This window comes from Oncorhynchus kisutch, linkage group LG10 (assembly GCF_002021735.2).
Source record: "Oncorhynchus kisutch isolate 150728-3 linkage group LG10, Okis_V2, whole genome shotgun sequence".
Classification (NCBI taxonomy): domain Eukaryota; kingdom Metazoa; phylum Chordata; class Actinopteri; order Salmoniformes; family Salmonidae; genus Oncorhynchus; species Oncorhynchus kisutch.
This window is the reverse complement of record NC_034183.2, coordinates 58,377,837-58,402,180: the sequence shown is the minus strand read 5'-3', so window position 1 is coordinate 58,402,180 and position 24,344 is coordinate 58,377,837. Positions and strand designations below refer to the sequence as shown.

The 24,344-nt window shown below is 43.3% G+C and overlaps 2 protein-coding genes across 2 annotated transcripts; both read left to right on the top strand.

Moving 5' to 3' along the window:
* LOC109897616 (gamma-crystallin M3-like) lies at nucleotides 1–4,198 on the top strand. The gene is made up of 3 exons (XM_031834976.1): nucleotides 1–7; nucleotides 3,474–3,736; nucleotides 3,891–4,198. Exons 1-3 carry the CDS (start codon nucleotides 1–3, stop codon nucleotides 4,173–4,175), a joined length of 555 nt encoding a protein of 184 aa, XP_031690836.1. The 3' UTR covers nucleotides 4,176–4,198.
* A 4,697-nt stretch (nucleotides 4,199–8,895) lies between these two features.
* LOC109888056 (gamma-crystallin M3-like) lies at nucleotides 8,896–9,792 on the top strand. The gene is made up of 3 exons (XM_020479282.2): nucleotides 8,896–8,922; nucleotides 9,109–9,348; nucleotides 9,503–9,792. Exons 1-3 carry the CDS (start codon nucleotides 8,896–8,898, stop codon nucleotides 9,785–9,787), a joined length of 552 nt encoding a protein of 183 aa, XP_020334871.2. The 3' UTR covers nucleotides 9,788–9,792.
* The last annotated feature ends 14,552 nt before the right edge of the window (nucleotides 9,793–24,344 follow it).

Here is a 24,344-nt window from a genome sequence, read left to right as displayed (position 1 = left end):
ATGCCAGGTAAGCACCATCAGAGATGTAGCACATGCCAATTGATCCTGCTAATCATTTTATCCCACTCTGGTATATCTGTTTTGGAGGAATTTGGGCCAGCCATCAGTGTCACATCAAAAGTTGTGATTGAAATGGGTATAACTGCTAAATTATCTCTCTTCAGCAGGCACTGTCTTGTTCTTTAAAAAAAATATTGTCCTTAAATGTATCTTCATTGGTATGGTATGCACTATGTAGCCTGTGTAGGCATATGACTTTGCCGTTGTGAAGGTCATTGTGAATGCAGTTATTGACGATATGATTTATTTATTTACTACGGTTTTCATCGTGACAACTGTGTGTCATTTCAGTGTGAATGGAGAGGAGGCTAGATTTCTCCCCAAATCATCCAATAAGGCATGCAAAAATGCTTTTATTTGAAGAGTGTCAGGTCAGGTCATACTGCACGCTGGTCCATAAGTCTCTCACAGTCACTGTGTGTCTTCTCAACTTGATCAGTGGAACTTTAGTTGTTGTCTTGCTACTGTGACACAAGGATAAAGAGGGGCCAGGGGTCTTCTTTCTGAATGGTATGCAATAGTGACAGTGTGTGTGCTCAGTGCGTGTTTGATTCTGTTTGTTGGAGAGGTGATCATCACCACCAACTGTTAAAAAACATGTCAATCTCCGCATGGCAACGGGGCAGCATAGCAACTAGTTGCTAGGGACTGGGGCTAAGGCAAGCCCCCCGTGGTGCTGACGTGAGTCTCTGGCAAGCAAACCGTTAAAAGGAGGAATTCCCCTGGACAGTGGGCTATCGCATGCCACTAACCTGTTGCCATGGTGACCAGCATGTGGAGGTTGACGGTACAGATGACGGGGACCATTAGCGTCAGTGGAAGAGGGTCCTGGAGGTGGGCAGGATGTGGGCGTCTGTCTCATTGAAGGGCGAGATGCCAACACACACAAGTGAGGGTCAACACACACAAGTGAGGGTGTGGTAATTGTGACACCCTTTCTAGGTACCACCCAGTCTCCATTGGCACGACTGACTTCACACTGATAACAATTATTATGCAAATGTCAGGACAGCAGCCAGGTGGATTTGGGATTATTTTTGGATCAACTCTGAGAATAGTGAATTATCTACAGGGCTGTACTTTCTGAATGCTTGGTGTTTTCCCTCTACACATACAGTAGTGTCTGTGTATAGGCATCTATTAGACAGGTTCAAACCACTGATTGTTTGGTGGCACAGTACATTTACCATTGAAGCCTTGTTTAAGTTTTGACTACAGTCAGTGGTAGGATGGTAAGAGGACGATTGTCATCCCTGTATCAGGACAGAAGGAGAGAAGTGGTGACCCCTTGCTGGCCTCCACTGGCAAGAAGAGGAACAGGTGCTGAAAACATCACCAAATTCAACCAACCGTATGGGAGTCAGTCAGGTACATGAAAAGGCTCTTGTATCAGCCTATCTGGACGTCAAGCTCCCCATCCAAACATGGGGTTCTGTTTGAGAGGGAAAATCATGTATGGAGCTATTGTTTGATTGTGCATTGTGTAGAGAGATCATAAAAAGAAAGAAAACAAAAAAGGAACAACGATTACCTTACTGGGGAAGAATGTTGCTTTTGGCCGGCGAGCAAATAATTGATTTAGTAGTGAACCAACTGCCTCTTTAGAGGAAGAGGAAGGACTGCATGAGGCCTCTATCAGCACAGTAGAGTGATGACCTGACCTGGAATTGCAAAACAATATGTGCCAAATTTAGCTCCACACCACACCTCTAAATATCTACAGTATCTACATACTGGATCTCTAACTGGATCAGTGCCTAGCACTGGGTCAATCCAGGCGGGTGTTTTTACATAAGAACCTTCCCAGCTGGAAACCCAGACTCCGCGATGCAACATGCCTGGTACTCCAAAGTATCTTGGGAATGTGCGATGTTAAAAATAGTTGGTACTTGATGCAAAGCAGAACATTTCCACCCTATAAAAAGCCCCCACAGAGAATATGTGAAAGATGCAGGCAATGGCAGATAGCCCTTCTAGCATGCCTTTCTCTGTCATCACAATGTGTGTGTGGGATATCTAAGAAGGGAGCAGTTAATAGAGAGATGGATTAGTAGAGAGGTGTGTGTGTGTGTGTGTGTGTGTGTGTGTGTGTGTGTGTGTGTGTGTGTGTGTGTGTGTGTGTGTGTGTGTGTGTGTGTGTGTGTGTGTGTGTGTGTGTGTGTGTGTGTGTGTGTGATTGCTTTGCCTAAATAAACCCAGACTGTTTCATCACATTGTTTGCTGTAGATCAGGGTAAAATATTGTGTTTTCATAACTTCAATATTGTAAAAACTATCCTAATATGGACTTTTGGGGGCAGAGAATAAAAAAAGTGGACAAAGATTTGTCACTCATGTTAAATGTGAGTGAATGAACTACTTTACTATAAAGTCTATAAAGTATTATAACAGTCTATAACGTATTATTAACTGTTATTAACTATTTACATACCCTTTAATAAACCCTTTATAAAGGCTTCTTTAAATAAGTGTTAACTCTTTTCAATTTCTTTTTGTTTTTTATAACTCAAGAGAAATTAACAAATTGATGGATTATTAATGTATTGAAAATATTTTTTAAATACAATTGAAAGTTTTGTAACAATTTCTGTAGTATCGTGTTATGAACCGTAAATGTTAGTTAAGTAACAACTCACTTTTGATGATGTATTCACTGGTAAGGAATGTCAGTCTACGTGAAGTCCACTGAGGTTTACGAACAGTTAAAACAGCACACTGAACAAAAGACGAGTAATAATACATAGTTTAACCTAAAAGGTTAACCCCAGATTTTCACTCTTTATTCAATATGTGTGATTTCTGCTAAATGCCTTAAATCAAAAGGGTTTACAATATAATATTGAGCCATTTATCAACAATATTTTATCAAAGGTATCTTTCAAATAAGATTACAAAATGTAGAAAAGTATTGTGCAATGTATTGTACGGAGAACATTCAATTTCAAGGCTGTTACTAGCTGTTGTAAATTCTCTAAAGGCTTTATGTTACTTTGTTTGAGAAACAGACAATTGAGAAACAGTCTTTCTAAAGACACTGAGGGATCCAGTCACTAGAAATGTGGACGTAACCTCAGTGGCCTATGCAGGCTTCTATAGCATGTTGCTGGGTCAGGGGTTTGAACAATGGAGCTGGGAATTCTTTAGGTTTGGTCAGGTATAAAAGAAAGGGTTAAACCAGGTAGGAATCAGTTCAGGAGCAGCAACCAGCAGCACAGTGAGCAAGCATGTCCACCAGCATGAACATGGGCAGGGTAAGTTTAAAACCAAAATATATGCTTTAATTTTCATATATTGTTATGCAAAAGACCTCTAGTGCTCTAGCACCCCCAACTACAACATTAAAGATGAAGTGTGACTGAATAGCATTGCAGATTTCTCAAAAATGTTTGTTTCATAAAACATTTGAATTCATAGAAATTGCCCTTTTTTATTTTCAGGTCGTCTTCTACGAGGACAGGAACTTCCAGGGTCGTTCCTATGAGTGCAGCAGCGACTGCGCTGACATGTCCTCCTACCTGAGCAGGTGCCACTCCTGTAGGGTTCAGAGCGGCTGCTTCATGGTCTACGACCGCAACAACTACATGGGAAACCAATACTTCATGAGGAGGGGAGAGTACTCTGACTTCCAGAGTATGATGGGAATGACTGATATCAGGTCCTGCCGCACGATCCCCATGGTAGGCCATATGACATTTAGTGTGCTGTTAACAGCCCCACTCGAAGTAGCTTTGTGAAGTCCATAATTACACAAATCATATTGGCTCTGTGAGCTTTTCAACAGTCTGATGTATTCAGGAATTCATTCAACATACTCTTATTTCCTCCTAACAGCACAGCGGATCCTACAGAATGAGGCTCTACGAGAGAGATAACTTCGGAGGTCAGATGCACGAGATGATGGACGACTGTGACTCCATCATGGACCGTTATCGCATGTCCGACTGCCAGTCCTGCAACGTGATGGATGGCCACTGGCTGATGTACGAGCAGCCCCACTTCAGAGGCAGGATGATGTACATGAGGCCCGGAGAGTACAGGAACTTCAGGGATATGGGCATGAGTGGCATGAGTGGCATGAGGTTCATGAGCATGAGGCGTATCACTGATATGTGCTAGATATGTTATGTTGACCAAATAAAAGTGATTGGTAATCCATAACAATTGAGTGTTCTACATCATTTCAATATTTGGTGTTTTGTGTTTACATATGTAGGTATGATATAATATAGGCCAATTATAAACACTACCGGTCAAAAGTTTTAGAACACCTACTTAATCAAGGGTTTTTCTTTATTTTTTACTATTTTCTACATAGTAGAATAATAGTGAAGGCATCAAAACTGTGAAATAACACATATGGAAACATGTGGTAACCAAAAAAGTGTTAAACAAATCCAAATATATATTATATTTGAGATTCTTCAAATAGACACCCTTTGCCTTGATGACAGCTTTGCACGCTCTTGGCATTCTCTCAACAAGCTTCACCTGGAATGCTTTCCCAACAGTCTTGAAGGAGTTCCCACATATGCTGAGCACTTGTTGGCTGCTTTTCCTTCACTCTGCGGTCCGACTCATCCCAAACCATCTCATTTTGGTTGAGGTCGGGGAATTGTGGAGCACAGGTCATCTGATGCAGCACTCCATCACTCTCCTTCTTGGTAAAATAGCCTTTACACAGCCTGGAGGTATGTTGAGTCATTATCCTGTTGAAAAACAAATGATAGTCCCACTAAGCCCAAACCACATGGGTTGGCGTATCTCTGCAGAATGTTGTGGTAGCCATGCTAGTTAAGTGTACCTCGAATTCTAAATAAATCACAGACAGTGTCATCAGCAAAGCACCCCCACACCATAACACCTCCTCCTCCATAGTTTATGGTGAGAAATACACATGATCATCCGTTCACCCACACCTCTTCTCACAAAGCTCGTGTTTCTTGGCCCAAGGAAGTCTCTTCTTATTATTGGTGTCCTTTAGTAGTGATTTCTTTGCAGCAATTCGACCATGAAGGCCTGATTCACACAGTCTCCTCTAAACAGTTGATGTTGAGATGTGTATGTTACTTGAACTATGTGAAGCATTTATTTGGGCTACAATTTCTGAGGCTGCTAACTCTAATGAAGAGGTAACTGCAGCAGAGGAAACTCTGGGTCTTCCATTCCTGTGGCGGTCCTCATGAGAGCCAGTTTCATCATAGCGCTTGATTGTTTTTGCGACCGCACTTGAAGAAACGTTCAAAGTTCTTGAAATGTTCCATATTGACTGACCTTCATGTCTTAAAGTAATGATGGACTGTCATTTATCTTTGCTTACTTGAGCTGTTCTTGCCATTATATGGACTTTTACCAAAAAGGGATATCAAATCAAATCAAATTTATTTATATAGCCCTTCGTACATCAGCTGATATCTCAAAGTGCTGTACAGAAACCCAGCCTAAAACCCCAAACAGCAAGCAATGCAGGTGTAGAAGCACGTCTTCTGTATAACCACCCTAACTTGTTACAACACAACTGATTGGTTTAACTTAAGAAGTTTAACCTGTTCATTGAAATGCATTCCAGGTGACTACCTCATGAAGCTGGTTGAGAGAATGCCAAGAGCATGGAAAGCTGTCATCAATTAAACGGGTGGCTATTTGAAGAATCTCAAATATAACATACATTTTGATTGCTTACCACTTTTTTGGTTACTACATATGTGTTATTTCATAGTTTTGATGTCTTCACTATTATTCTACAATGTTGAAAATAGTAAAAATAAAGAAAAATCCTAGAATGAGTAGGTGTTCTAAAACTTTTGACCGGTAGTATAATATAATTGACACATTGCATTCAATAACAGATGTTAAGGGGGCATTCATTATCATCATTCAGACATTTCTATTTCCCAATAGTTGTTTTCATTTCTACCAGAAAGAAATGCGTAACATTTAACTTCTACCCTATACCAGGGTATCCCAAACTCGGTCCTGGGTGCACGTTTTGGTTTTTGATTTACGTATTTACTGTCAAAAAGCATTGAAATGAATGTCCTTCAGATGATAAAGAGAGATTTTGATGTTAACACTAAAGCATTAGTCAACTTGTAACGCTAACAAACTTAGCTTAGCATACACGTTGTGCTACTCCACAAACACTACTCTAATTGATTGGCCAACATCGAGCCAGTGTACAATAAACGCTAATACATATTGATACAATTTACGAAAGCTTTTCTCTCTACATCATTATATAACTGCAATTACAAAGGTGCCACGGTCATTTTCGATTAACAAGGTAAGAAAGTGTATAGTAATTGCCTAAAAAAGTAAAGCCAATCATCAGTGAAAAATACAGTCAATGTAACGGTTTTCCTTAGGTGAAAGAGAGTCGGACCAAAATGCGGCGTGTAGATTGCGATCCATGTTTTTTTAAACTGAAGCAACAAGAATCTAAATACAAAACAATAAACGTAACAAAAACCGAAACAGCCTAATACTGGTGCACATAAACACAGACCAAGGACATCAGGACACTAAGGACAATCACCCACGAAATACTCAAAGAATATGGCTGCCTAAATATGGTTCCCAATCAGAGACAACGATAAACACCTGCCTCTGATTGAGAACCACTTCAGACAGCAATAGACTTAACTAGAACACCCCACTAAGCTACAATCCCAATACCAACACATCACATACAAAAACCCATGCCACACCCTGGCCTGACCAAATAAATGAAGATAAACACAAAATACTTCGACCAGCGCGTGACAGTCAAATCAAGACAAAGTAAATACATGTAAATGAAGCAACAAAAGACTAAAATAGAGACTTCAGTTTGATAAATGACCCTCCAGCCAAATTATTATTGGTGTGTGGTTCAGTTGGAAATAGTGTGGTGCTAGGTTTGTTTCCCTCAGGGATTACATATACTGAAGTGTATGCACTCACTGTGGTATACATCACTTTGGATTAAAGTGTCTAGTAAATGGCATTTTATTAATAATATTAAAATGTGTAACATTAGCAATATTGGTGTGATTTCTATGACGCTCATGTTGTAAGTCATAGGACGATACTTGTTCATGGAAAATATCCCCCTCTGTATGTTTTCAACATAATCCTTATGACAGCCTTTGTTTGTGGTTGCACTACACATTACATATTTTTAATTTTCTTTTTATATTTCATGAAGACTTCCAAAAGCTCTTGACCATTTAAATGTTTTTGTGTTCACATACAAAACACAAGGACGTGCTCCATTAGTTGAAATCAACACCGTGCAACTGATTGTGGGTCCAACGCAGCACTATGATGATGTTTAATGGCCTTGCCTCATTGGAAAACTGTGTACTTGTTCTCAGTCCAAGTAAACAAAACGCCTTGAATAAATTTAGCTCAAAATAGAGCTTATTTTAATCCACAAGAACACTTGGTGTTAGGTAGATAACCTAAAAATGGGAGGATGACCTCATAGTCAACAGATATAATAGTTGGTACTTGATGCAAAGCAGAACATTTCCACCCTATAAAAAGCCCCCACAGAGTATATGTGAAAGATGTAGGCAATGGCAGATAGCCCTTCAAGCATGCCTTTCTCTGTCATCACAATGTGTGTGTGGGATATCTAAGAAGGGAGCAGTTAATAGAGAGATGGATTAGTAGAGAGGTGTGTGTGTGTGTGTGTGTGTGTGTGTGTGTGTGTGTGTGTGTGTGTGTGTGTGTGTGTGTGTGTGTGTGTGTGTGTGTGTGTGTGTGTGTGTGTGTGTGTGTGTGTGTGTGTGTGTGTGTGTGTGTGTGATTGCTTTGCCTAAATAAACCCAGACTGTTTCATCACATTGTTTGCTGTAGATCAGGGTAAAATATTGTGTTTTCATAACTTCAATATTGTAAAAACTATCCTAATATGGACTTTTGGGGGCAGAGAATAAAAAAAGTGGACAAAGATTTGTCACTCATGTTAAATGTGAGTGAATGAACTACTTTACTATAAAGTCTATAAAGTATTATAACAGTCTATAACGTATTATTAACTGTTATTAACTATTTACATACCCTTTAATAAACCCTTTATAAAGGCTTCTTTAAATAAGTGTTAACTCTTTTCAATTTCTTTTTGTTTTTTATAACTCAAGAGAAATTAACAAATTGATGGATTATTAATGTATTGAAAATATTTTTTAAATACAATTGAAAGTTTTGTAACAATTTCTGTAGTATCGTGTTATGAACCGTAAATGTTAGTTAAGTAACAACTCACTTTTGATGATGTATTCACTGGTAAGGAATGTCAGTCTACGTGAAGTCCACTGAGGTTTACGAACAGTTAAAACAGCACACTGAACAAAAGACGAGTAATAATACATAGTTTAACCTAAAAGGTTAACCCCAGATTTTCACTCTTTATTCAATATGTGTGATTTCTGCTAAATGCCTTAAATCAAAAGGGTTTACAATATAATATTGAGCCATTTATCAACAATATTTTATCAAAGGTATCTTTCAAATAAGATTACAAAATGTAGAAAAGTATTGTGCAATGTATTGTACGGAGAACATTCAATTTCAAGGCTGTTACTAGCTGTTGTAAATTCTCTAAAGGCTTTATGTTACTTTGTTTGAGAAACAGACAATTGAGAAACAGTCTTTCTAAAGACACTGAGGGATCCAGTCACTAGAAATGTGGACGTAACCTCAGTGGCCTATGCAGGCTTCTATAGCATGTTGCTGGGTCAGGGGTTTGAACAATGGAGCTGGGAATTCTTTAGGTTTGGTCAGGTATAAAAGAAAGGGTTAAACCAGGTAGGAATCAGTTCAGGAGCAGCAACCAGCAGCACAGTGAGCAAGCATGTCCACCAGCATGAACATGGGCAGGGTAAGTTTAAAACCAAAATATATGCTTTAATTTTCATATATTGTTATGCAAAAGACCTCTAGTGCTCTAGCACCCCCAACTACAACATTAAAGATGAAGTGTGACTGAATAGCATTGCAGATTTCTCAAAAATGTTTGTTTCATAAAACATTTGAATTCATAGAAATTGCCCTTTTTTATTTTCAGGTCGTCTTCTACGAGGACAGGAACTTCCAGGGTCGTTCCTATGAGTGCAGCAGCGACTGCGCTGACATGTCCTCCTACCTGAGCAGGTGCCACTCCTGTAGGGTTCAGAGCGGCTGCTTCATGGTCTACGACCGCAACAACTACATGGGAAACCAATACTTCATGAGGAGGGGAGAGTACTCTGACTTCCAGAGTATGATGGGAATGACTGATATCAGGTCCTGCCGCACAATCCCCATGGTAGGCCATATGACATTTAGTGTGCTGTTAACAGCCCCACTCGAAGTAGCTTTGTGAAGTCCATAATTACACAAATCATATTGGCTCTGTGAGCTTTTCAACAGTCTGATGTATTCAGGAATTCATTCAACATACTCTTATTTCCTCCTAACAGCACAGCGGATCCTACAGAATGAGGCTCTACGAGAGAGATAACTTCGGAGGTCAGATGCACGAGATGATGGACGACTGTGACTCCATCATGGACCGTTATCGCATGTCCGACTGCCAGTCCTGCAACGTGATGGATGGCCACTGGCTGATGTACGAGCAGCCCCACTTCAGAGGCAGGATGATGTACATGAGGCCCGGAGAGTACAGGAACTTCAGGGATATGGGCATGAGTGGCATGAGTGGCATGAGGTTCATGAGCATGAGGCGTATCACTGATATGTGCTAGATATGTTATGTTGACCAAATAAAAGTGATTGGTAATCCATAACAATTGAGTGTTCTACATCATTTCAATAGTTGGTGTTTTGTGTTTACATATGTAGGTATGATATAATATAGGCCAATTATTATCTTGGTTTCCAAGATGGCATAGCAGTTCAGACGTCTTTTGTCCTCGTCTTGTCGTGTCCCATATATATATATATTTACAACTTTTTTCACATACATTTTTTTACATTTTCCATCAACTCATCTTCAAAACACTCTCCTGCAACCCGCCTCACCAATTTATATTTATAAAAAACGTATTTTTTACCTCAAATCTGTAATCCTCCACGAATCTAGCCAGAAACTCCAAGAAGCTAGCCAGAAACTAGCCAGAAGCTAGCCAGAAGCTAGCCAGTAGCTAGCCAGAAGCTAGCCCAGAAGCTAATCCAGAAGCTAATCAGAAGCTAGTTCAGAAGCTAGTTCAGAAGCTAGTTCAGAAGCTAGTTCAGAAGCTAGTTCAGAAGCTAGTTAGCATCTTTACTGGCAAATCGTTAGTATTCAGCTAACCACGGTTTGTGGTCATCAGCTATCCTTTAGCTCGAAAATCTATCGCCAGTTTTGTACGGCGCAGCGCAGCGCGGCTCGGAACGGAACGGAACATACCGGACCAATTTTTCTTTCCATGTCCCTGGATTTCAACCGCTCTCTGGACATTCATACCTGGATCTCACAGCTAGCTAGCTGCTATCCGTGTGACTATCGGCTTTCGTCGTTTCCGGAGCAAACATCAATTATTCCGGAGCTAGCCAGCTCCGTCAATCACTCCTGAGTTCCATCAATCACTCCTGGGCTGCAGTCACCTATCCGGACCCGTTTTACTGCCTACGCGGAGCCCCACCGGGCCTTCACAACTGGACTGCCGACGTTAACTACCCGAAGGAGTTATCCGGCTGGCTCCTCCGTCGCGAAGTTACCTGAACGCCCATCTGCGGCCTGCTAACCGTTAGCTGTCTTATCGGCTGCTATCTGAATAGACAATCGGACAATTTATTTTTATTATTATTATGTTTTCTTCTTGGGCCTCTATAACTATATCTATTGTTTTTATTTTTGTTGTTGTTGTGTGATTTGGATTAATCCCCTCTACCACACGGAACCCCACTAATCTACTGACGGAACGCAAGAGGTGGCTAATAACAGACCTCCATCCTATGCTAGCTTGCTACCGATGGCCTGGCTAGCTGTCTAAATCGCCGTGACCCCCAACCAACCTCTCCACTCACCAGACCCTTTTGATCACTCGACTAAGCTCCTTAATGTCAATATGCCTTGTCCATTGCTGTTCTGGTTAGTGTTTATTGGCTTATTTCACTGTAGAGCCTCTAGTCCTGCTCACTATACCTTATCCAACCTATTAGTTCCACCACCCACACATGCAATGACATCTCCTGGTTTCAATGATGTTTCTAGAGACAATATCTCTCTCTTCATCACTCAATACCTAGGTTTACCTCCAATGTATTCACATCCTACCATATCTTTGTCTGTACATTATACCTTGATGCTATTTTACTCTCTGTTCCAGACATTCTAGACGACCAATTCTTATTGCTTTTAGCCGCACCCTTATTCTACTCCTCCTATGTTCCTCTGGCGATGTAGAGGTGAATCCAGGCCCTGCAGTGCCTAGCTCCACTCCTATTCCCCAGGCGCTCTCTTTTGACGACTTCTGTAACCGTAATAGCCTTGGTTTCATGCATGTTAACATTAGAAGCCTCCTCCCTAAGTTTGTTCTATTCACTGCTTTAGCACACTCTGCCAACCCGGATGTTCTAGCTGTGGCTGAATCCTGGCTTAGGAAGACCACCAAAAATTCTGACATTTTAATTCCAAACTACAACATTTTCAGACAAGATAGAACTGCCAAAGGGGGCTGTGTTGCAATCTACTGCAAAGATAGCCTGCAGAGTTCTGTCCTACTATCCAGGTCTGTACCCAAACAATTTGAACTTCTACTTTTAAAAATCCACCTCTCTAAAAACAAGTCTCTCACCGTTGCCGCCTGCTATAGACCACCCTCTGCCCCCAGCTGTGCTCTGGACACCATATGTGAACTGATTGCCCCCCATCTATCTTCAGAGCTCGTGCTGCTAGGCGACCTAAACTGGAACATACTTAACACCCTGTCACGCCTTGGTCTTAGTATTTTGTGTTTTCTTTAATTAATTGTTTAGGCCAGGGTGTGACATGGGTTATTGTGTTGTCGTATTGGGGTTTTTTGTAGGCATTGGGATTGTGGTTGATTAGGGGTGTGTCTAGTGTAGGCTTGGCTGCCTGAGGCGGTTCTCGATCAGAGTCAGGTGATTCTTGTTGTCTCTGATGGGGAACCGTATTTAGGTAGGCTGAGTTTCACTTTGTATTTGGTGGGTGATTGTTCCTGTCTTTGTGTAGTGTTCACCAGATAGGCTGTATTAGGTTTCACGTTCCGTTTGTTGTTTTCGTATTTAATAGTTATTTCATGTATTGTCATTCATTCATTAAAGAACATGAGTAACCACCACGCTGCATTTCGGTCCTCTCTTTCAACAAACGAAGAACGCCGTTACAGAATCACCCACCACACACGGGCCGAGCGGCGTGGTAACAGGCAGGAAAAGCGAAAGGAGGAATGGACATGGGGAAGACGTATTGGATGGCAAAGGTTGTTACACTGGGAGGAGATACTGGCTGGAAGAGATCGCCTCCCATGGGAACAGGTGGAGGCACTGAGGAGAGCAGAGGCAGCCGGAGATAAGAGCCGACGATACGAGGGAACACGGTTGGCAAGGAAACCCGAAAAGCAGCCCCAAAAATGTATTGGGGGGGGGCTCAGGGAGAGAGTGGCAGAGTCAGGAGTCAGACCTGAGCCAACTCTTCCTGTTAATCGTGAGGAGCAGCGATATAAGGACTTCTGGTCTTGGGAGATGATATTGGACGGAAAAGGACCCTGGGCTCAGCTTGGAGAATATCGCCGTCCTAAGGAAGAACTAGAGGCGGCTAAAGCGGAGAGGCGCTGGTATGAAGAGGCAGCACGGCGACGCGGATGGAAGCCTGAGAGTCGGCCCCAAAAATGTATTGGGGGGGGGGGGCTTACAGGGAGTATGGCTATGCCAGGTAGGAGACCTGCGCAAACTCCCTGTGCTTACCGGGGGGCTAAAGAGACCGGGCAGGCACCATGTTATGCTAGTGAGCGCACGGTGTCTCCAGTGCGGGTGCATAGCCCGGTACGGTACATACCAGCTCTTCGTATTAGCCGGGCTAGAGTGGGCATCGAGCCAAGTAAGGTTGGGCAGGCTCGGTGCTCAAGAGCTCCAGTACGCCTGCACAGTCCGGTCTATCCAGTGCCACCTCCACACACCAGTCCTCCGGTAGCAGCTCCCCGCACAAGGCTTCCTGTGCGTGTCCTCGATCCTGTAGCACCAGTTCCAGCACCACGCACCAGGCCTTCTGTGCGCCTCGCCTGTTCAGCACAGCCAGAGCCTTCCTTCCCTCCTGCGCTGTCGGAGTCTCCCGCCTGTTCAGCGCAGCCAGCGTTTTCCTCCTCTCCTGCGCTGTCGGAGTCTCCCGCCTGTTCAGTGCTATCAGAGCCTTCCTTCCCTCCTGCGCTGTCGGAGTCTCCCGCCTGTTCAGCGCTATCAGAGCCTTTCTCCTCTACAGCGCTGCCGGAGCCTCCTGCCTGTTCGGAGCAGCCTGTGCTGTCAGTCTGCAAGGAGCTGCCAGTCTGCAAGGAGCTGCTAGTCTGCAAGGAGCTGCCAGTCTGCAAGGTGCTGCCAGCCTGCATGGAGCAGTCAGAGCTGTCAGTATGCATGAAGCAGCCAGAGCTGTCAGTCTGCAAAGAGATGTCAGTCTGCAAGGAGCTGTCAATCTGCAAGGAGCTGCCAGTCTGCAGGGTGCTGTCAGCCTGCATGGAGCAGTCAGAGCTGTCAGTCTGCATGAAGCAGCGAGAGCTGTCAGTCTGCAAAGAGCTGCCAGTCTGCAAGGAGCTGTCAGTCTGCAAGGAGCTGTCAGCCTGCATGGAGCAGTCAGAGCTGTCAGTCTGCAAGGAGCTGCCAGTCTGCAGGGAGCTGTCAGTCTGCAAGGAGCTGCCAGTCTGCAGGGTGCTGTCAGCCTGCATGGAGCAGTCAGAGCTGTCAGTCTGTATGAAGCAGCCAGAGCTGTCAGTCTGCAAAGAGCTGCCAGTCTGCAAGGAGCTGTCAGCCTGCATGGAGCAGTCAGAGCTGTCAGTCTGCATAGAGCAGCTAGATCAGCCTGTCAACCAGAATCTTCCAGATCTGCTAGTCAACCAGAATCTTCCAGATCCGCCAGCCAGCCAGGATCTACCGGAGCCTACTACCTACCTGAGCTTCATCTCAGTACTGGGCTTCCTCTCAGTACTGGGCTGCCCCTCAGTTCCGGGCTGCCCCTCAGTTCCGGGCTGCCCCTCAGTCCCGAGCTGCCCCTCAGTCCCGAGCTGCCCCTCAGTCCCGAGCTGCCCCTCAGTCCCGAGCTGCCCCTCAGTCCTGGGCTGCCCCTCAGTCCCGAGCTGCCCCTCAGTTCCGAGCTGCCCCTCAGTCCCGAGCTGCCCCTCAGTCCCGAGCTGCCCCTCAGTCCCGAGCTGTCCCTCAGTCCCGAGATGCCCCTCAGTCACGAGCTGCTCCTCAGTTCTGTGGGGTTCTGGGTGAGGACTATTAGGCCATGGTCGGCGGCGAGGGTGGATTATCCCAGGACGCGAAGGGGAGGAACTATGACATTTATGGAGTGGGGTCCACGTCCCAAGCCGGAGCCGCCACCATGGACAGACGCCCACCCGGACCCTCCCTATGGTTTTGAGGTGCGTCCGGGAGTCCGCACCTTGGGGGGGGGGGGGGGGGGGGGGGGTTCTGTCACGCCTTGGTCTTAGTATTTTGTGTTTTCTTTAATTATTTGTTCAGGCCAGGGTGTGACATGGGTTATTGTGTTGTCGTATTGTTTTTTTTTGTAGGCATTGGGATTGTGGTTGATTAGGGGTGTGTCTAGTGTAGGCTTGGCTGCCTGAGGCAGTTCTCGATCAGAGTCAGGTGATTCTTGTTGTCTCTGATGGGGAACCGTATTTAGGTAGCCTGAGTTTCACTTTGTATTTCGTGGGTGATTGTTCCTGTCTCTGTGTAGTGTTCACCAGATAGGCTGTATTAGGTTTCACGTTCCGTTTGTTGTTTTTGTATTTATAAGTTATTTCATGTATCGTCGTTATTTTCATTAAAGATCATGATTAACCACCACGCTGCATTTCGGTCCGACTCTCTTTCGACAAACGAAGAACGGCGTTACACACCCCAGCCATCCTACAATCTAAACTTGATGCCCGCAATCTCACACAAATTATCAATGAACCTACCAGGTACCTCTCCAAAGCCTTAAACACGGGCACCCTCATAGATATCATCCTAACCAACTTGCCCTCTAAATACACCTCTGCTGTCTTCAACCAAGATCTCAGCGATCACTGCCTCATTGCCTGCATCCGTAATGGGTCAGCGGTCAAACGACCTCCACTCATCACTGTCAAAAACGCTCCCTGAAACACTTCAGCGAGCAGGCCTTTCTAATCAGGGAGCGTTTTTGACAGTGATGAGTGGAGGTCGTTTGACCGCTGACCCATTACGGATGCAGGCAATGAGGCAGTGATCGCTGGAAGGATATTGATCTCATCCCGTCAGTAGAGGATGCCTGGATATTTTTTTTAAATGCCTTCCTAACCATCTTAAATAAACATGCCCCATTCAATAAATTTAGAACCAGGAACAGATATAGCCCTTGGTTCTCCCCAGACCTGACTGCCCTTAACCAACACAAAAACATCCTATGGCGTTCTGCATTAGCATCGAACAGCCCCCGTGATATGCAGCTGTTCAGGGAAGCTAGAAACCATTATACGCCTGCAGTTAGAAAAGCCAAGGCTAGCTTCTTCAAGCAGAAATTTGCTTCCTGCAACACTAACTCAAAAAAGTTCTGGGACACTGTAAAGTCCATGGAGAATAAGAACACCTCCTCCCAGCTGCCCACTGTACTGAAGATAGGAAACACTGTCACCACTGATAAATCCACCATAATTGATAATTTCAATAAGCATTTTTCTACGGCTGGCAATGCTTTCCACCTGGCTACTCCTACCCCGGTCAACAGCACTGCACCCCCAACAGCAACTCGCCCAAGTATTCCCCATTTCTCCTTCTCTCAAATCCGTTCAGCTGATGTTCTGAAAGAGCTGCAAAATCTGGACCCCTACAAATCAGCCGGGCTAGACAATCTGGATCCTTTCTTTCTAAAATTATCTGCCGGAATTGTTGCCACCCCTATTACTAGCCTGTTCAACCTCTCTTTCGTGTCGTCTGAGATTCCCAAAGATTGAAAAGCAGCTGCGGTCATCCCCCTCTTCAAAGGGGGGGACACTCTTGACCCAAACTGCTACAGACCTATATCTATCCTACCATGCCTTTCTAAGGTCTTCGAAAGCCAAGTCAACAAACAGATTACCGACCATTTTGAATCTCACCATACCTTCTCTGCTATGCAATCTGGTTTCAAAGCTGGTCATGGGTGCACCTCAGCCACACTCAAGGTCCTAAACGATATCTTAACCGCCATCGATAAGAAACATTACTGTGCAGCCGTATTCATTGATCTGGCCAAGGCTTTCGACTCTGTCAATCACCACATCCTCATCGGCAGACTCGACAGCCTTGGTTTCTCAAATTATTGCCTCGCCTGGTTCACCAACTACTTCTCTGATAGAGTTCAGTGTGTCAAATCGGAGGGTCTGCTGTCCGGACCTCTGGCAGTCTCTATGGGGGTGCCACAGGGTTCAATTCTTGGACCGACTCTCTTCTCTGTATACATCAATGAGGTCGCTCTTGCTGCTGGTGAGTCTCTGATCCACCTCTACGCAGACGACACCATTCTGTATACTTCTGGCCCTTCTTTGGACACTGTGTTAACAGTGTTAACTCGGCTCTGACTTAGAATACGTGGACAACTACAAATACTTAGGTGTCTGGTTAGACTGTAAACTCTCCTTCCAGACCCATATCAAACATCTCCAATCCAAAGTTAAATCTAGAATTGGCTTCCTATTTCGCAACAAAGCATCCTTCACTCATGCTGCCAAACATACCCTTGTAAAACTGACCATCCTACCAATCCTCGACTTTGGCGATGTCATTTACAAAATAGCCTCCAATACCCTACTCAACAATTGGATGCAGTCTATCACAGTGCAATCCGTTTTGTCACCAAAGCCCCATATACTACCCACCATTGCGACCTGTACGCTCTCGTTGGCTGGCCCTCGCTTCATACTCGTCGCCAAACCCACTGGCTCCATGTCATCTACAAGACCCTGCTAGGTAAAGTCCCCCCTTATCTCAGCTCGCTGGTCACCATAGCATCTCCCACCTGTAGCACACGCTCCAGCAGGTATATCTCTCTAGTCACCCCCAAAACCAATTCTTTCTTTGGCCGCCTCTCCTTCCAGTTCTCTGCTGCCAATGACTGGAACGAACTACAAAAATCTCTGAAACTGGAAACACTTATCTCCCTCACTAGCTTTAAGCACCAACTGTCAGAGCAGCTCACAGATTACTGCACCTGTACATAGCCCACCTATAATTGAGCCCAAACAACTACCTCTTTCCCAACTGTATTTAATTTATTTATTTATTTTGCTCCTTTGCACCCCATTATTTTTATTTCTACTTTGCACATTCTTCCATTGCAAAACTACCATTCCAGTGTTTTACTTGCTATATTGTATTTACTTTGCCACCATGGCCTTTTTTGCCTTTACCTCCCTTCTCACCTCATTTGCTCACATTGTATATAGACTTGTTTATACTGTATTATTGACTGTATGTTTGTTTTACTCCATGTGTAACTCTGTGTCGTTGTATCTGTCGAACTGCTTTGCTTTATCTTGGCCAGGTCGCAATTGTAAATGAGAACTTGTTCTCAACTTGCCTACCTGGTTAAATAAAGGTGAAATAAAATAAAATGTAAAAAAATTATAAACACTACCGGTCAAAAGTTTTAGAACACCTACTCAATCAAGGGTTTTTCTTTATTTTTTAAAACTATTTTCTACATAGTAGAATAATAGTGAAGGCATCAAAACTGTGAAATAACACATATGGAAACATGAAGTAACCAAAAAAGTGTTAAAAAATCAGAATATATTTTATATTTGAGATTCTTCAAATAGCCACACTTTGCCTTGATGACAGCTTTGCACGCTCTTGGCATTCTCTCAACAAGCTTCACCTGGAATGCTTTTCCAACAGTCTTGAAGGAGGTCCCACATATGCTGAGCACTTGTTGGCTGCTTTTCCTTCACTCTGCGGTCCGACTCATCCCAAACCATCTAATTTTGGTTGAGGTCGGGGAATTGTGGAGGCCAGGTCATCTGATGCAGCACTCCATCACTCTCCTTCTTGGTAAAATAGCCTAAAGCACCCCCACACCTGCTCCTCCATGCTTTACGGTGAGAAATACACATGATCATCTGTTCACCCACACCGTTTCTCACAAAGCTTGTGTTTCTTGGCCCAAGCAAGTCTCTTCTTATTATTGGTGTCCTTTAGTCATGTTTTTTTTGCAGCAATTCGACCATGAAGGCCTGATCCACACAGTCTCCTTTGAACAGTTTATGTTGAGATATGAATGTTACTTGAACTCTGTGAAGCATTTATATGGGCTACAATTTCTGAGGCTGCTAACTCTAATGAGGAGGTATTTGCAGCAGTGGAAACTCTGGGTCTTACATTCCTGTGGCGGTCCTCATGAGATGAAGTTTCATCATAGCGCTTGATTGTTTTTGCAACTGCACTTGAAGAAACGTTCAAAGTTCATGAAATGTTCCCGAAATGACTGACCTTCATGTCTTAAAATAATGGAGGACTGTCGTTTCCCTTTGCTGATTTGAGCTGTTCTTGCCATAATATGGACTTTCACCAAAAAGGGATATCTTCTGTATACCCACCCTACCTTGTCACAACACAACTGATTGGCTTAACTTTTAAGAAGGTACAATTGTTAATTGAAATGCATTCCAGGTGACTAACTCATGAAGCTGGTTGAGAGAATGCCAAGAGCATGCAAATCTGTCATCAAGGCAAAGGGTGGCTATTTGAAGAATCTCAAATATAAAATATTTTTTGATTGCTTAACACTTTTCTGGTTACTACGTATGTGTTATTTCATAGTTTTGATGTCTTCACTATTATTCTACAATGTTGAAAATAGTAAAAAAAAATAAGAAAAACCCTTGAATGAGTAGGTGTTCTAAAACTTTTGACCGGTAGTATAATATAATTGACACCTTCCATTCATTATCATCATTCAGACATTTCTATTTCAACAATAGTTGTTTCTATACAACAATAGTTGTTTTCATTTTTACCAGAAAGATATGCGTAGCATTTAACTTCTACCCTATACCAGGGTATCCTAAACTCGGTCCTGGGACCCACCTGGGTGCACGTAAATAAATGTAAGTAAAGCAACTAAAAACTAATATAGAAAATTCAGTTTGATAAATTACCCTCCAGCCAAATTATTGGTCCTGTGTGGTTCAGTTGGAAATAGTGTGGTGCTAGGTTTGTTTCCCTCAGGGATTACATATACTTAAGTGTATGCACTCACTGTAGTGTACATCACTTTGGATTAAAGTGTCTAGTAAATGGCATTTTATTAATAATTAAAAAATATGTAACATTAGCAATATTGGTGTGATTTCTATGACGCTCCCTCCCATCCCCCTCTGTATGTTTTCAACATAATCCTTATGACAGCCTTTGTTTGTGGTTGTACTACACGTTACATTATTTTTGATTTGATTTTTACATTTCATGAAAACTTCCAAAAGCTCATTGGCAATTGAATTGTTTTTGTGTTCACATACAAAACACAAGGACGTGCTCCCTTAGTTGAAACACCGTGCAACTTATTGTGGGTCCAACGCAGCACTATGATGATGTTTAATGACCTTGCCTCATTGGAAAACTGCGTACTTCTTCTCAGTCCAAGTAAACAAAAAGCCTTAAATAAATGTAGCTCAAAATAGAGCTTATTTCAATCCACAAAATTGCGCGTTAGGTAGATAACCTAAAAAAATGGGCAGAATAACAAGCTTTTGCTGCAGTGATATCAGGCACACCATTTGCAAAAACTCAACACAAGAAGTATCTCTGATGAGACTGAAAGGCAGAAGCTCAACAGGATTCAGAGTAGTCTTCCAGGATTGTTTTCATAGTAAAAACTTAACATCACCCCAACCAAAATGGTAAGTATCCTCGTATACATTTTACAGTGGCCTTCCCATTGAGCTTACATATTACAGTGAAGGTCTGTGAAATATGTATCGTTTTAAGAGTAAATTGAAAATCCAGTATTAATGTGTGCTCTTTACTTTTTAATGACTGGCTCAACAACTGTTCCCTTGGCAAATAGCCATTTGAGGTCTCCTTGGCAACCACTTCATTTATTCACCTGTTGTCATTTCAAACTTGGGCTCACGAGTAGCACAGTGATCTAAGACAAGCCATCTCAGTGCAAGAGGTATCACTGCAATACCTGGTTCAACACCAGGCTGCATCACATCTGGCTGTGATTGGGAGTCCCATAGGGCAGTGTACAATTGGCCCAGTGTTGTCTGGATTAGGCCATCATTGTAAATATGAATTTGTTCTTAACTGACTTTCCTAGTTAAATAAAAAACAAACAGTGGAATGCCTCCAAGCAATTTCCCCCCATAATTTTCAAGCATGAACCTTTTCAAATGCACATTGCCCTCTGTAAGTGTCAATTGTACGTCGTATACCAGCTTCTGACTTGCATACATCACTATTGTACCTCCAATGAAAATGTCATTTAGCATCATCCCCACCTGCATCAATAGGCATTGGATAAACCATCAGTAGTTAAATAATATTTTCTTGACCTTAAAAAGCACTCAAAAGGCATCAAGAGAAGTCCATACGTGGTGATATGAATGTGAAATAACATCAATTGCACTTGGCACAACAACCATCTCGATTACATTACAGCCGCACCCTTATTCTACTCCTCCTCTGTTCCTCTGGCGATGTAGAGGTGAATCCAGGCCCTGCATTGCCTAGCTCCACTCCTATTCCCCAGGCGCTCTCTTTTGACGACTTCTGTAACCGTAATAGCCTTGGTTTCATGCATGTTAACATTAGAAGCCTCCTCCCTAAGTTTGTTCTATTCACTGCTTTAGCATACTCTGAATCCAGGCTTAGGAAGACCACCAAAAATTCTGAAATTTTAATTCCAAACTACAACATTTTCATACAAGATAGAACTGCCAAAGGTGTTGCAATCTACTGCAAAGTAGGAGTTCTGTCCTACTATCCAGGTCTGTACCCAAACAATTTGAACTTCTACTTTTAAAAATCCACCTCTCCAAAAACAAGTCTCTCACCGTTGCTGCCTGCTATAGACCACCCTCTGCCCCCAGCTGTGCTCTGGACACCATATGTGAACTGATTGCCCCCCATCTATCTTCAGAGCTCGTGCTGCTAGGTGATCTAAACTGGAACATGCTTAACACCCCAGCCATCCTACAATCTAAACTTGATGCCCTCAATCTCACAAAAATGATCAATGAACCTACCAGGTACCTCCCCAAAGCCTTAAACACGGGCACCCTCATAGAGATCATCCTAACCAACTTGCCCTCTAAATACACCTCTGCTGTCTTCAACCAAGATCTCAGCGATCACTGCCTCATTGCCTGCATCCGTAATGGGTCAGCGGTCAAACGACCTCCACTCATCACTGTAAAACGCTCCCTGAAACACTTCAGCGAGCAGGCCTTTCTAATCGACCTGGCCGGGTATCCTGGAAGGATATTGATCTCATCCCGTCAGTAGAGGATGCCTGAATATTTTTTTTAAATGCCTTCCTAACCATCTTAAATAAACATGCCCCATTCAAGAAATTTAGAACCAGGAACAGATATAGCCCTTGGTTCTCCCCAGACCTGACTGCCCTTAACCAACACAAAAACATCCTATGGCGTTCTGCATTAGCATCGAACAGCCCCCGTGATATGCAGCTGTTCAGGGAAGCTAGAAACCATTATACACAGGCAGTTAGAAAAGCCAAGGCTAGCTTCTTCAAGCAGAAATTTGCTTCCTGCAACACTAACTCAAAAACGTTCTGGGACACTGTAAAGTCCATGGAGAATAAGAACACCTCCTCCCAGCTGCCCACTGCACTGAAGATAGGAAACACTGTCACCACTGATAAATCCACCATAATTGAGAATTTCAATAAGCATTTTTCTACGGCTGGCCATGCTTTCCACCTGGCTACTCCTATCCCAGTCAACAGCACTGCACCCCCCACAGCAACTCGCCCAAGCCTTCCCCATTTCTCCTTCTCCCAAATCCGTTCAGCTGATGTTCTGAAAGAGCTGCAAAATCTGGACCCCTACAAATCAGCCGGGCTAGACAATCTCGACCCTTTCTTTCTAAAATTATCTGCCGAAATTGTTTCCAACCTATTACTAGCCTGTTCAACCTCTCTTTCGTGTCGTCTGAGATTCCCAAAGATTGGAAAGCAGCTGCGGTCATCCCCCTCTTCAAAGGGGGGGGACACTCTTGACCCAAACTGCTACAGACCTATATCTATCCTACCGTGCCTTTCTAAGGTCTTCGAAAGCCAAGTCAACAAACAGATTACCGACCATTTTGAATCTCACCATACCTTCTCTGCTAAGCAATCTGGTTTCAGAGCTGGTAATGGGTGCACCTCAGCCACACTCAAGGTCCTAAACGATATCTTAACCGCCATCGATAAGAAACATTACTGTGCAGCCGTATTCATTGATCTGGCCAAGGCTTTCGACTCTGTCAATCACCACATCCTCATCGGCAGACTCGACAGCCTTGGTTTCTCAAATGATTGCCTCGCCTGGTTCACCAACTACTTCTCTGATAGAGTTCAGTGTGTCAAATCGGAGGGTCTGCTGTCCGGACCTCTGGCAGTCTCTATGGGGGTGCCACAGGGTTCAATTCTTGGACTGACTCTCTTCTCTGTATACATCAATGAGGTCGCTCTTGCTGCTGGTGAGTCTCTGATCCACCTCTACGCAGACGACACCATTCTGTATACTTCTGGCCCTTCTTTGGACACTGTTAACAACCCTCCAGGCAAGCGTCAATGCCATACAACTCTCCTTCCGTGGCCTCCAATTGCTCTTAAATACAAGTAAAACTAAATGCATGCTCTTCAACCGATCGCTACATGCACCTACCCGCCTGTCCAACATCACTACTCTGGACGGCTCTGACATAGAATACGTGGACAACTACATATATTAGACTGTAAACTCTCCTTCCAGACCCATATCAAACATCTCCAATCCAAAGTTAAATCTAGAATTGGCTTCCTATTTCGCAACAAAGCATCCTTCACTCGTGCTGCCAAACATACCCTTGTAAAACTGACCATCCTACCAATCCTCGACTTTGGCGATGTCATTTACAAAATAGCCTCCAATACCCTACTCAACAAATTGGATGCAGTCTATCACAGTGCAATCCGTTTTGTCCCATATTCTACCCACCATTGCGACCTGTACGCTCTCGTTGGCTGGCCCTCGCTTCATACTCGTCGCCAAACCCACTGGCTCCATGTCATCTACAAGACCCTGCTAGGTAAAGTCCCCCCTTATCTCAGCTCGCTGGTCACCATAGCATCTCCCACCTGTAGAACACGCTCCAGCAGGTATATTTCACTAGTCACCCCCAAAACCAAGTCTTTCTTTGGCCGCCTCTCCTTCCAGTTCTCTGCTGCCAATGACTGGAACGAACTACAAAAATCTCTGAAACTGGAAACACTTATCTCCCTCACTAGCTTTAAGCACCAACTGTCAGAACAGCTCACAGATTACTGCACTTGTACATAGCCCACCTATAATTTAGCCCAAACAACTACCTCTTTCCCAACTGTATTTAATTTATTTATTTTGCTCCTTTGCACCCCATTATTTTTATTTCTACTTTGCACATTCTTCCATTGCAAATCTACCATTCCAGTGTTTTACTTGCTATATTGTATTTACTTTGCCACCATGGCCTTTTTTTGCCTTTACCTCCCTTATCTCACCTCATTTGCTCACATCGTATATAGACTTGTTTATACTGTATTATTGACTGTATGTTTGTTTTATTCCATGTGTAACTCTGTGTCGTTGTATGTGTCGAACTGCTTTGCTTTATCTTGGTCAGGTCGCAATTGTAAATGAGAACTTGTTCTCAACTTGCCTACCTGGTTAAATAAAGGTGAAATAAAAAAATAAAAAACATGACAATGCAAAATATTATTCAGTGATTTTTACCAATGTTTTAAAATATATTTTTAACACTTATGGTGATGTATAGGCAATATTGAATTCAGTCCACCCAGTAATAAATCAAAAGTAAGTAATTAAACATACACCCTGCCAGGTTGTTAGGCAGTGCAGCATTGTCCTCTAGTGGTCAAACGGCCTCCTGACAAAT